This window comes from Cyprinodon tularosa, unplaced genomic scaffold, assembly GCF_016077235.1.
Source record: "Cyprinodon tularosa strain WSP-4 unplaced genomic scaffold, ASM1607723v1 ctg195, whole genome shotgun sequence".
In the NCBI taxonomy this organism is placed as follows: domain Eukaryota; kingdom Metazoa; phylum Chordata; class Actinopteri; order Cyprinodontiformes; family Cyprinodontidae; genus Cyprinodon; species Cyprinodon tularosa.
This window is the reverse complement of record NW_024038707.1, coordinates 1,662,203-1,675,245: the sequence shown is the minus strand read 5'-3', so window position 1 is coordinate 1,675,245 and position 13,043 is coordinate 1,662,203. Positions and strand designations below refer to the sequence as shown.

At 38.6% G+C, this 13,043-nt stretch overlaps 1 protein-coding gene across 4 annotated transcripts; it reads left to right on the top strand.

The window, feature by feature from the left end:
- The first annotated feature begins 1,611 nt into the window (after nucleotides 1-1,611).
- On the top strand, nucleotides 1,612-4,282 carry rgs1 (regulator of G protein signaling 1). 4 transcript variants are annotated; one of them, XM_038283517.1, is made up of 4 exons: nucleotides 1,612-1,727; nucleotides 1,993-2,072; nucleotides 2,152-2,318; nucleotides 2,401-4,282. In XM_038283517.1, exons 1-4 carry the CDS (start codon nucleotides 1,717-1,719, stop codon nucleotides 2,575-2,577), a joined length of 435 nt encoding a protein of 144 aa, XP_038139445.1. In that variant the 5' UTR covers nucleotides 1,612-1,716; the 3' UTR covers nucleotides 2,578-4,282. The 4 variants fall into 4 exon arrangements, with proteins under 4 accessions (XP_038139445.1, XP_038139443.1, XP_038139442.1 ...); XM_038283515.1 differs by having other exon boundaries at nucleotides 1,630-1,826; XM_038283514.1 differs by having other exon boundaries at nucleotides 1,671-1,826; nucleotides 1,988-2,072.
- The last annotated feature ends 8,761 nt before the right edge of the window (nucleotides 4,283-13,043 follow it).

Sequence of the window (13,043 nt, the reverse complement as noted above, 5' to 3'; positions counted from 1 at the left end):
AGATAATATTTACTTGAAATAAGACGATAAAATAGTTTTTTCTTATTTTAAAAGGAAATTGTCTTGTTCCATTGGCAAAGTGTCTTACTTATCTCCTCAAATCAAGGAAAAACACACTTATTTTAAGAAAAAATAACTTATTGAGATTTATATTTTTTGCAGTGTTTAAACAAGACTGGATTACTGTAATTTTCCTGATGATGGCATGGACCTCTCGCTCTTGCAATGCCTGCAGTCGGTACAAAAAAAACAGCTGCTTGTCTCCTCACCAGCAAACGCAAGCCCACCAGTATTCGACTGAGCTCCTTTATATCCACACTCTGCCAAAACATTTAGATCCTCTAATCAGCTGCTATTAGTCAGCCTTAAAACAAAACTAAAAACTAAAGGTCACAGAGCCTTTTTTGCGGTGGCCCCTTGGATTTGGCACATTCAATCTGCAGGATCCTTTAGTGGATCCTTGGGGAAACATCTTAATTGAAATGTTAATTAATTACCTTTCTTTCCCTTATTCATCACTGTGTTTTCTTCATGTGCTCTTTAAATAAAGTTTGAGCTTAGTTGTTTTGAATTAAAATATTTTAATATTAGCAGCTATTGCTGCATAAATACTGTTACATGGATAAAGAATAACCTCCAGACTCCTAACATTTCTGCTGCATGTAAACGCTACAGTTAGTGGTGAAACAATACATGCTTTTAATGCTGAAGTTTATATAAAATTCTTTATACTGTATCTGGATACTCTGAAGAGCAGAGTTAAACATCGTTTATTAAAGCTGAGCAAGTGTAGTAAAGCAGCAGCACGTTGTGATTTAAACAAAATTATTTAAGTGAAATCTGCACCTATTCTTTTGTTGTAACTAAAGTTTTGGTTTCAGCAACTTTTTTTTTTTTTTGCTCTTTTGAAACTTCAGAGATTTCTCACACAAGTCTTTGGCTCCTGGAGTCCCGTCTTCCGGTCGCTACAGAAGAGGAGCCCTGGGGAGTTTAAATAATCTCTTTAATGTTCTGTCACAGTGCATGAGGGCCGGATAATAAATCAGTGCTTGTGCAGCTTTTGTCTCCTAAGCAGCACTGCTGAGATGCAAACTGCAGGATGACGAGTATTGTTCACCGACAGCCAATTTGTTTACAGCTATTTGCGTATGGTCATGAACTTTTTTTTTTTTCCCAGAGCTTCAAAATCTCTTACATTTTGTTTTAAGTAAGCTTAGTTTTTAAAGTTCAAAATGTAGAACCCCAACCCAGAAATGCATCTATCCTTATAGACTCTAATTCTTAAATTAAGATATAGTTGAGCGGATTCTAATTAATCTGTTAATTAGTTTTAGGCTAAGCGCTCAAGCTTGAATTATCCGAGTCCTTTATTTATTCCTTGTTAATCTTAGCACATCTACACATTAGTGATAACCACCACTGTGGCCGACAGGTTAGGTCAGCCTAAATCACGGCTGAACCCCTTCCTCCTCAACTTGCCACAGCTGTGGTAGGATGCCCTGGTTCTCCCAACAACAACATTTTGCATACACATTTCCATATATTCCAATCACATTGGGTGGGGTGTCGCCGGAAGGGGGGGGGGGGGGGGGGGAGTCGATGGGGGGATCATTTAGATTTGCTCAGTCGTTTGACTCTCACATTTCCAAACGGTCACAACCCGAGCTTCAGCCTGGCCCGACCTTATCTCCTTCGCCCGTTGTAGAAGACGAGGAGATGGCGATAAAGTGAGTTACTGCATGTATGATTATTGGACCTTTAACACATTTCCGCAGCAACACCACACAGCAACCATGTGGAAAACACCATGGAGTTTTTCACTCACTGTAAGTCTCATTTTGCTTTTGGTTTACCTCTACAAGGAGGTTGCATTAGGGCGGCATTGTAAAAGTGATTGTGTTGACTTGGCCTGTGAGGGTTTTTTTTAGGAAGGATGCAATGTTAACAGATAACTTGGCTAGTCATAGCTCTTGATGCTCTTTTCAAGGGTAGATTTTGTTGCTTTCCCAAGGATCCACTGGACGAAGTTGAGACTTGGAGCGAATCTGTGGATAAAGTCCTCAGTAGCAAAGGTGAGATCTAAGCTTTGCATCTTAAGCGTTTGCCTCTACAAACGCAGCTCCTTCTTACTCCTGTCCTGTGGTTTTACAGCCGGACAGATAGCTTTCCGGGAGTTCCTGAAGTCTGAATACAGCGAGGAGAACATACTGTTTTGGCTCGCCTGCGAGGACTACAAGAAAATCAAGACCGTCCCAGAGATGATCTCGTCCGCCAACAGCATCTACTCAGAGTTTGTCCAGACAGATGCACCCAGACAGGTAAAGCAGTGTCAGATGGTGTGGTTTCTATTCAGAATGGGACGGTTGTAATGCCGCTCCGGGCTTTGTTGCTTGATTTCAGATCAACATCGACTGCACTACCAGAGAAAACATCACAAAGAACATCTCCCAGCCGACCCTGAATTCCTTTGACACAGCACAGAAGCTGATCTACAGCTTGATGGCGAGGGATTGCTACCCGCGCTTCCTAAAATCTGACATCTATCAGGGACTCCTGAGGAAAGCCGACTCGAGGTGACTGTTCAAAATGAAAGGCCCCTGTGAAATTCTCCTGTTGGGCTCTGATCTGCTGTAGCTTTCTATGATGCTGTGTGGATAACAGGTTTATGCCATACCATCCTCATTCTAAGCTTAGGAGATGTAGTTTTGTTTTTCTCAGCCTGTGTGATTCTGTAGTGAGTTACACCTCCGGAACATTTATTATTTTAACTATGTTAAGATAGAGATAATACTTTAGACTGTGCACATTTCCCTTGATAATTCTTTTTCAGAAGTCTAAGATTATATGAACCCATTTCCTCATTTTTAAGTATTATCACAACTTTGATTGATTATGCCGAAAGAAATGCTAATTTGTTTAACAGGTTTTTGTCCTCATTGTAATTTGCAAACATATATTCATGTCTTGGGTTTACTCACAGCTCAAAGTTTCTTTCTGTCTGTGCACTTTAGTTGTTTTTTTTTTTTTCTTTCTTTTTTTAAAGCTTACAACCTGAATATATTCTGCTAGGGTGTGGCCGTTTTGAGTGCAATGCAAATTGTGGATCCTGTCGACAGGGTAGGGGTAAAAAAGTTCACCACTCAAACACTAGGTGGCAGCAGAGTGCTAGAAATGAAAAATGCCTCCTCACTTCCTCTGTGGAAGTCTAAAAGTGTCACATGTTTGGTTTGCTTGAATTAATAAGTAATAAGATATTTTTTACATGTTTTGATTTAAAAAAAATGTCTGAAAATAAACACTTTAAATTAGAAAATTAATTTCACTACAATAACTTCTATATCCTGATACTTTATTTAATACACATTTAAATGTGTAAATAATTTTGTAAAAGTTGGATGATGTTTTAGAAATCATACGATTATTAAATGATTTACAATATTTAATTATGTTATCTTGAGTTATTGAGCTTAAAATCGCGTACATCAGACTCTGAGTGTGTGGAAACGTTTCTGTTAACACCTTCATTTGACTTCAGTAATGTAATTGTGAAGGTTAGCCAATCCAGAGCTTTAATAATTTATCCCATTGTGATGAGCAATATGAAGTAATAAAAATAGTGAAATAACTGTAAAGTTATTAAACAAAATTAATTAAGGATTAAATTAACAATACTGATATGTCACTCATATTTATTTATACATACATATATCTTGTCTGTCTGTCCACCATCTTTATTACAACCACATTATCACAATTCAGTTAATTATCCAATGTATTGTTTTGGCATTACTGGACTACCATACTTTCAGTAATTCAAGCTAAAACATCCATTTATTGAAGAAATTTATGAATCAACTCTGTCTCATTTTAAACTAAGCAGGCGTGCAGCCGAAAACCACTGTTGGTGGTCTGGGGGAGAACAGCAGACTCATTATGAAAAAGTATCTGAACACATTGAAATCAAAACTGCTGAGCTGATAAGTCTGATAAGTCACGCTATGGATAAAACCCAATTTTGATTTAAGATGAACCAAAGCCATGGAGAAGAAATACTGCGAGTTCTGGTGTCTTTTCTCGTTTCTTTTTGGAACATGATGGATTTTACAAGCTAATGTAATAGGTTATGCAAACAGATGCAAATACAAAAGAGAGCGACATTTTCTCTGTCATATTCTAGGACAAAATGCAACAACAAGACTTTAGCCTTTTCTGAAAATTCTTACTCTTTGCTCCGGTTGTATTGTAAAAAGGTTTAAGAAAATAAAGTGCTATATATCTCTTCTTTGTTGTCACGAGTGTTTTTTTTGCGTATCTTTGGAAAGTAGAAGTAGGTCTCGGCATGGTTTCACCATGTGACGGCTGTGTTCTTCATAAACATCTTGTTTAGTTTGTGTCTGTGGTACTGAATGTACGGGGAGTTTTATTCAAAGGGGTGCTCCACGTGTTTGACAGAGAGCTGTGTTATGCAGAAGTCTGGCCACAACTTCCTTTAGTCGAGATGACTGGTTGCTGTCTGTTCTACCAGACTTATCTGTGGGAGGACGGTTAACCTTTTTTGGGACAGTTTTTAAAAAGAAGAAGACAAAAATTATGTGCATTTAAATTTATGTCATTTCTTTACTGCTTTTTCAAGCTAATGCATGCAAAACATAGAAGAAACGTCAGGAAAAACAGCAAAGTTGTAATGACAATAGCTGATAGAGGAAGTTTGGGGGGTTGTGCAACTGATAAGGAAAAAAAAATGTGATAACAGCTAAGGTCACCAAGGCAAGTCATCAGTGTCTGTGTTCTAATACATAGCATTTCCTGTCAGAAGGGTACAGCAATTGCGATAAAGGAATAACGTAATATCATTAGCAGCATGTCGGCTTAACTTATATCCTTTGAGATCATGTGCGTCTTTGATCTGACCTTGTACAAAATGTACCAATATTTCAATGCTTTGCAAAGATGAAATCATTAGAAGTCTCACAAATTAAGAAAAAAAATAGCTGCAAAAGCTGTTCAAACCCTTCAGATTTTTTTTTTTTTGTCAGAATGCAGCAACAGGCCTCTGCGTGTTATTGTGATTATATCTGATAGCAAACAAAGCCTTAAATACTGGCCGTTCTTTATATCCAGTATAACAGAAGCTATTCAGTGAAGAAGGATGGGCAAAATATTCTGTCTCTACATTTTCAAAGCTTTCAGAGGCATCATTTACAACTCTACAAATTTCTACAATAGCACCAGAGAGCTAAAATACCAATTCACTCCACATTCTTTTCTTTTTGATAGAAATTAAATCAGTTGTTTACGTTATGCCATAAGGCGTAGACATTGCGGACCAATGGTTTCTCTGCAAACACTAAAAGCTTCACAACCCCGTCTGCAGGCATAATTGGGACAAAAAGCATCTGCTCTCAGATCCATCCTCTTTTGCCTCTACTCTCTCTCCCAGGAAAGTCACATTGGGGAGATCTCCTGAATGGCAGGCCCTAAACCATCACTCTTCAACCCCTGCTCAAACCAAGCTGGCCTGCTGGCTAATCTGAGAAACAACAGACCTGCATCATGTCTTTCTGAGTTTACGGGAATGACTTGAATGCAGGAAAGACTGGAACCATGAAGCAGCCGAAGGGACAAAGGCCTAAAGGCCAAACCCATCCAGCACAGCTAGGGCTAAGGTGTATTTTACCTTGTTGAAGTTAAAATATTGCTTTTCTGTCTGCCAAACAGTATTATCTGTGGTATTAGTCTTTAATGCAGCAAATGGTGTATTTGTGACAAGCTTCTAGTGGCAAAGAGCCTCAATATGGCATTTAAGATGGATTCCTTCCTGGAAACAACTCAGGTTAATCCCTTGTAACGTAGAAGACTTTGCATTCCTGACTGATGTGAATGTCAGAGGTAAGAGGCTTAGCAAACAAAAACATTGTTCTGAAAATGATTGTATGCCGATAACTGGATATACAAAAAAATGTTTTATGATCATTTATGATTGGAAGAAAGTTTGGGAGGGAAATATAAACATTCTAGGGAAAAACACGCAGACCATTGCCATCCAGTATGTTGCTGGAGTCTCTGAAAAACTCAAGAGGAATTTATCCAGACGCAAAATGCCAGTACATTTTAAACCAAACAAGACCCTTAAACAGAGACTAGTGCATCCTTAAGACAAAAGCCCCAGACCAAATATGAGCAGAGTGATGTATACAGCCTAATTCAGTGAGGAATGCTCTGATCTATATATTGAAGAAACCAAACAACCTCTCCACAGACGCATGGCCCAACACAGAAGAGTGGCCTCCTCTGGACAAGACTCTGCGGTACATCTGAACCTCATGGACAAAGGACATTCTTTTGAAACCCACATGTTCACATTTTGGACAAAGAAAATTGTTGGTTTGAGAGGTGCATGAAGGAAGCCATCTATGTTAAGAAAGAAAAAAAAACTTAAACAGAGGGGGTGGACTCATATTTCAGCTTTAAAAAACCTACAATGCAGTGATTGCATCGCTATCATTGCAGCCCCAACCCCTTTACAGGGGAACAGAAGAGCTTGCCTGTTAAACCAGGCTAACAATTCCCTTTAACAACCCCCCTTTCAAAGACATAGACAGGTATGGGGCATTGCAGGCTAACAAAAGAAGCCAAACGACCCCCATTCCAAAGGGGTGGACCCGTTCGTCCGTTTCAATTTGCATATTTTCAAAACAAAAACAAGGCTTTGTTGGGCTTCTGTATAAAACCTCAAACTCAGTGCTATTTCTGACATTTTGAATTGAAAAAGCTTCCTGGATGGGAAGCAAAACGTCTTCAAACTTGGAAACAAAGTCCAGCGGATTGTTGTTTTTTTTAACTTTTTTTGAAATTCAGACCATCCTTTTAAACACCCTCCCTGGTCTCTGAAGGAGGATTCCCTTTAGATCAAATTACTGATGAAAATCTTTAGTATTTAAATTGTTTGTTTTATTTATTTTTTTTCACAGCTTAATCAACGCAATTGCATAGGGAGAGTGAACACATGAAAATGTTTTGATTTGGTTCATTGTCCTGCAAGACGGTAAGTCTGCACTGGAAAAATTATGTAGAAATAAGTAAAAATGGCTTAAATTAAGTGTGTTTAACCTTCATTTGAGTAGGAAAATGAGATATTTTGCCAATTGAATGAGGATTTTTACTTTTAAAATAAGATAATTAGATAATATGTACTCGAAAGAAGACATTTCAATTGTCTTTTCTTATTTTAAGTGTAAATAGTCTTGTTACATTGGCAAAATGGCTCCTTTGCCTCCTCAATCCAAGAGCAAATGCACTTATTTTAAGAAAATACTTATCTAGATTTTTTTCCGGGTTTTTTCCAGTCTGGTGCTGAATTGTGCCATATATTTGCTTCAATATTCTCTGAACTCGGTCTAAGAGGAGCAAATAAGAGATAATCATTTTATCTTTTTTTTTAAACCACACTAAAAAGCAAATGTTGCTCCAATTTAAATTAATTGCAAGTATTGGTTACAAGTGACAGTTGATCCAACTTGATTTTTAGGTTTATGAGTTTAAAGCTTAAATAGATTACCTTTTTGCAAACTTGATTCAATTACTTGTTTCAAATTGAAGATATATAGTTGGAGCTGCATTTCCTTTTTAGATTGCAGTTTTCTAAATATAGTCTTATTCCCACTGATGTGATTTAAAAGAGAAATCCAGTTTCACCACATTAGAGAAGTGACCAACCTGCAAGGTACAGCGAAACAGGTTCCAGTTACTTCTCTACTTTGGCCCATTGCTCTCCAACTGTTGTACCCTTCAGTGATGTCAAAAGTTCATACATTTGTTACTTCAGTAGAAGTATAGATACTGCAGTTTAAAAACACTCTGGTAAAAGTTAAAGTATCAACTTGACCTCTTTACTTAAGTAAAAGTGGAAAAGTATGTGCTCCAAAAGACTGCTGAAAGTATAAAAGTATAAAGTAACCTTTAAAAAAAACAGCCAGATGCCACTACATGAACTGAAAGCTCAATTTGTTTTCGACTATTTTGAAAAATTCTTGGCGATAGGGCCAAGGATGAGGGAGGTCTTGTTGGTCTCCCGATACGCTCTCGCCTGTGTCCGACCTTTCAGACATTTCAACATCTTTTTCTGAATCTGACATTGTAGCATGGCATAGACAATTCAGGTTAGCAGTTTGAAGAACACCTGCTTGCTTCTGATGATTTCCTTTAGCTAACCAATGAGTGTTTGCGTTATATGACTCATCCAATCACACTAGTTTTCACTAGATGTGGATGGAGCCAACGATCTGCATTGGATGGAGCACATGAGCTGAAATAAATATGTATAAACATGAAACTGAAACCAAGAGTATCGAGTAACGTTTTTTTTTTTGTATCTAAGGAATAAAAAGTACAGATACTTATGTGAAAATTTAATGAGTAGAAGTCAAAAGTAGGAAGAAAAATAAGTAATAGAGTAAAGCATAGATACCTAAAAAGTGTATTTAAGTAGAGTAACGAAGTATTTGTACTTTGTTGCTTGATACCTCTGCCAAAGTTTAAGAATATGATCCCAACCCACTGTCCCTTAATGCCTACCATTGAGGGGCAGGCTCATAGCATTACATACAAAACCTTTCTACTTTTGTTAACAAAAAGTTTTGCAGACTAAAGAATTTTGAAGGATTAGATTGTCCTGGCTGCCAACACCCAAGGTGTTAACGGAAGGTAAACTGCCTTCAGCCATCTGCCAATACACCTACTAGCAAAGATAGGTAGAGTACCCAGAAATTGTTCTCTTGTAAGAGTGGCAGGACTTCATCATCTTTTAATCAAGTAAAAGTAAAAAGTACCTTTCCAAGCAAAACATAAATTAAGACTAAAATAATTGCTAAAAATATAATATAATAAACTGATATTACTACCATATTAGCACAGTTTAATTTAATATTTACGTTTTAAAGTTTCAAGGAACGTACCGCTCACTAGTGTGTGAGGTAGTGAAATTACGCCATTATGCCATTGGGGGCGACAGTGGCGTTGGCAGTGATGGGCAGTAGCGCCGCTACATGTAGCGAAGCTATTAGTTTAACTACATCTTCCAGTAGCTTGACCGTAGCGTCGCTGCTTTATTTATCAAGTAACTTTCCTGTAGCGACGTTATTGTTTTGATCAAGTAGCGACGTAGCGTCCACAAACGCTACAAAATCCAGGGCAAAACTAAGAAATGTAACCAGGTTTTCTATTTCTAAACAACAATCAGCCACAAGCTACTGTAAATAGCAGTTTCAGCTGACGCTCTTGTAAGTGGCGTAGTAGCACAGGCACACTCAGTAGGGTTAAACAAGCGCACCCTTTCCGAGGCTGTCGTTCTATTGGCTGGAAAGGTTGCTAGGCAACGATCCAACTGCAGTCTGAGAGAGCAAAACAAATCCGCAAGCAGAGCCTACGGGTTTGCGAGCGTAACAGAGCGCGGTTTGTGCGCGAAGAGAAGGAGGCAAGCGAGAGGAGAAAATATCTGTGCAAGAAGGATTAAATCTGAGAGAAGAAACACAGAGAGAAGAGAATTTGAGAGAGAGCCCATGTTTTGAGTGTGAGCATTATAAGTTTTGAGAGCAAGAAGATGAAATTCTTTTCTCAAATTGAAATGATGTGCTCTTGCATTATGGCAGGATAATTCTCCCATATGTATGTGCCACTAAGATACTCTAATTAGAGAGCAGTAGTGAAACTTCCATATTGTGTTTTCATGGCCTAGTTTACCTGACAGGATGTTTACATAAATCTGTTTTTAGGCTGTGCACAGATAAGATTTTTTATGGAGGAACAGCTCTACCGTATATAAAATAAATAAATAAATGCTCAATAAATAAATAAATAAGCCTTCAATTAATTGCCTCCAAAAATACAATGAATAAATATGTAGGTAGAAATTAAATTAAATGGTGAGACATATATATATGTATCTCTTAAATAGCTTCTTTATTTTTTCACCTTCTTTTGTAAACAGTTTTGTTTGTTACTTGAATCAACTGTTTAATTGAGGTCTTTTGTAGGGTTTTGTTTTCCCTAGAGATGTCCATTGATTGCAAACTCATAGCCATGTCTCGATGTGTAGAACACTACACAGTACCTTTAATTTGGTTCTAATAACAGCAGATTGTTTACTAGTTTGTCTACTAGTAATTACTTTAGTTTTTATTTTAATATGCTGATCATAAAGCAATGTTTACACTGTGATATGTCATTGGCTGATCTTTAATAAATATTTTAACTAGTGTGTCAGACTCATTTTGAATTGACATTAGGTTGGTACAACGTTAAGTAGCTTCTGATGTAGTTAAGCTACTTTTAACACATTAGTGTAACTTAGCTTGCTATAATTCTTTAGGTGGTAGCTTTTGTGTAGTGAAGCTTAATTTATTGTTGAGTAGCTGATAGCTTAGCTCACTACACTGGACAAGTAGCTTGCCCAACACTGGGCGTTGGATGTAGGAGTTTGCCCTGAAATCGAAGGATTGACGGTTCAAGCCCCGACTCCGACTTTCAGTGTCGTTGTGTCCTTGGGCAAGACACTTCACCTGCATTGTCTATAGATGGTGGTCAGAGGGCCCGGTGGCGCCAGTGTACGGCAGCCCCGCTTCTGTCATTGTAGCCACAGCTGCCCTGGGGCTACAATGTAGCTTGCCACCATCAGTGTGTGGCAACAGTGACTCAAATAACCACCCGTTACAAGCAAGGTGGGCAGAAGAGCATCTCTGAATGCACAGTACGTCGAACTTTGAGGCAGATGGGCCACACTCAGCAGAAGACCCCACCGGGTGCCACTCCTTTCAGCTAAGAACAGGAAACTGAGGCTACAATTTGCACAAGCTCATCGAAATTGGACAATAGAAGATTGGAAAACGTTGCCTGGTCTGATGAGTCTCGATTTCTGCTGCGACATTCGGATGGTAGGGTCAGAATTTGGCGTCTACAAAATGAAAGCATGGATCCATCCTGCCTTGTATCAACGGTTCAGGCTGGTGGTGGTGGTGTCATGGTGTGGGGAATATTTTCTTGGCACTCTTTGGGCCCCTTGGTACCAATTGAGTTTTGTTGCAACGCCACAGCCTACCTGAGTATTGTTGCTGACCATGTCCATCCCTTTATGACCACAATGTACCCAACTTCTGATGGCTACTTTCAGCAGGATAATGCGCCATGTCATAAAGCTGGAATCATCTCAGACTTGAACATGACAATGAGTTCACTGTACTCAAATGGCCTCCACAGTCACCAGATCTTAATCCAATAGAGCATCTTTGGGATGTGGTGCACTTGCTCATCCATTGTTTTGTTTTTTTGCATTTTGTAACTTTAAACACATAAAGTTTCCCAAAAGCCTTAGGAAGATAAAGCACTAAGAGTTACTGGAATTAAGAAACAGCCCCATCCCATCTGATTACTGAACTCAGCACAGTATCGTCATGAAAGTATTGTCCTCCTTGGAAAATGCTGACAGAGAGGCAATATTTGTTATTTTCAATGACAGGCCACCCTGCTCTAAAGTCCTGTGGCAACATGCTTTACACCATTACATCAAAGGTTTTGCATTGCCCCGGGTGATATGCGCCTTAAATGCAAATCCAGTCTAAAGTCCGCATGAAATCTGAAGTTCTCTAAAGAAAGTGGCCAACCTCCATGCACTCTGACCTTGTCTGCATTCCGATGATACGGCAGAGGGCTGACAATGGATCACTAATTGGTAAGGGAATTTTTACGACAATACTAATTGCACAGGTGTCATAGAGATTTGTGAAACACTCATCTTTCCCATGTGTTTCATTTTGAACACCTATGGCTATGAAAGGGTTTGATGCACCTGACTTCCATAGTTTTAATACTTTTGACAAAATATGATACACCAAATGCCAGTAAAATTATAACCATCCTTTTGTTAGTGCTGTTGCCTTGCAGCCAGAGGTGCCTGGGTTCATATCCATGTGATTTGCATGTTCTCAAAGTACATGTGTGATCACAATGATTTAAAGAATGTATTAAAGTCCCGAACTACCCCTAGGAGGCAATGTTTGTATGCGTGTGTTAGGGTGTGGGTGTAGGGTTGCGGACGAATAGTTGAGGAATAGATCTGTGTGTCGCTGTAAGACGGACCAACAAAGTGTACAGGGCATCCTACTCCTCTATTCTTATGAAAATCGATAAACAGATAAATTATGTGATTGTTTATTACTCATTATATCCTATTTTGTTTATTGTAAACCTTTTGACATATGAGAAAAAAGCTCAAAACAAACAGTTGAGCAACCTCTTGCTGGTGGGTATAATTTCCTTTCAAGGTGCATTTAGAGACCTGATGGAATCATGGTGTGAAGAATGTGTTTGTTTTGTAGTTTGTGTTTCCTGCACCTTGAGTCTAAAGTCTTGCTTTTATTTGTTTACATAGATCTTTCAACAAAATCATCCTACATGTTATTTCTGCTCACACATGTGGCCCTCCATGTGTGAAAACAAAAGATTAAAAATAATGTGGCATAGTTTTACCGTCTCACCATATTGTATTTTGCAAAACTCAGTGAAGTCTGGTCACTTGTCAGGAAACAGTGGTCTGAGAAAAATGAAGAAGCTCTTTCTTGCCTTATCCTAAAGCTGATAAAACGTGTCACAATTTGTGATCTGGTGCTTCACTTAAAAGTAACCAGCCTCTTTCTGATCTGTATTAACCTAACATCTGGCCAAAATAATAACTCTTATGATGCATTCACATCAATCCCCAAAACCTGTAAAAGAAAATCTCCACTTTCAGATCCTTTCGCTCGCATGTCATATTGCCCGATATTAGGTTGATGAGAGACAGCATTTTACAATGCAGATGAAAAGCTCCACCACCTCATCGAATATGCTGTTTATGGAACAAGTCACAATCTTTATTTACTTTACAAAGTTGAACCAGCAACAGTGTCCTCGGGTTCATCAGACTCTCTATAGGTGCACTAAGTATGGGGAGCCCAGGAGCTGTGGCTGGATCATGAATGCCTTCCGTCTGGAACCCAAAACCATCAGATTTT

What these genes read in the sequence shown, in the direction of transcription:
- rgs1 (XM_038283514.1), top strand. Translation starts at nt 1,740, where the DNA reads ATGTATGATTATTGGACCTTTAACACATTTCCGCAGCAACACCACACA. An exon ending in CATGGAGTTTTTCACTCACT is followed by an intron (nt 1,827 to 1,987) that starts GTAAGTCTCATT and finishes GCTCTTTTCAAG; the next exon opens with GGTAGATTTTGTTGCTTTCC. An exon ending in TAAAGTCCTCAGTAGCAAAG is followed by an intron (nt 2,073 to 2,151) that starts GTGAGATCTAAG and finishes GTGGTTTTACAG; the next exon opens with CCGGACAGATAGCTTTCCGG.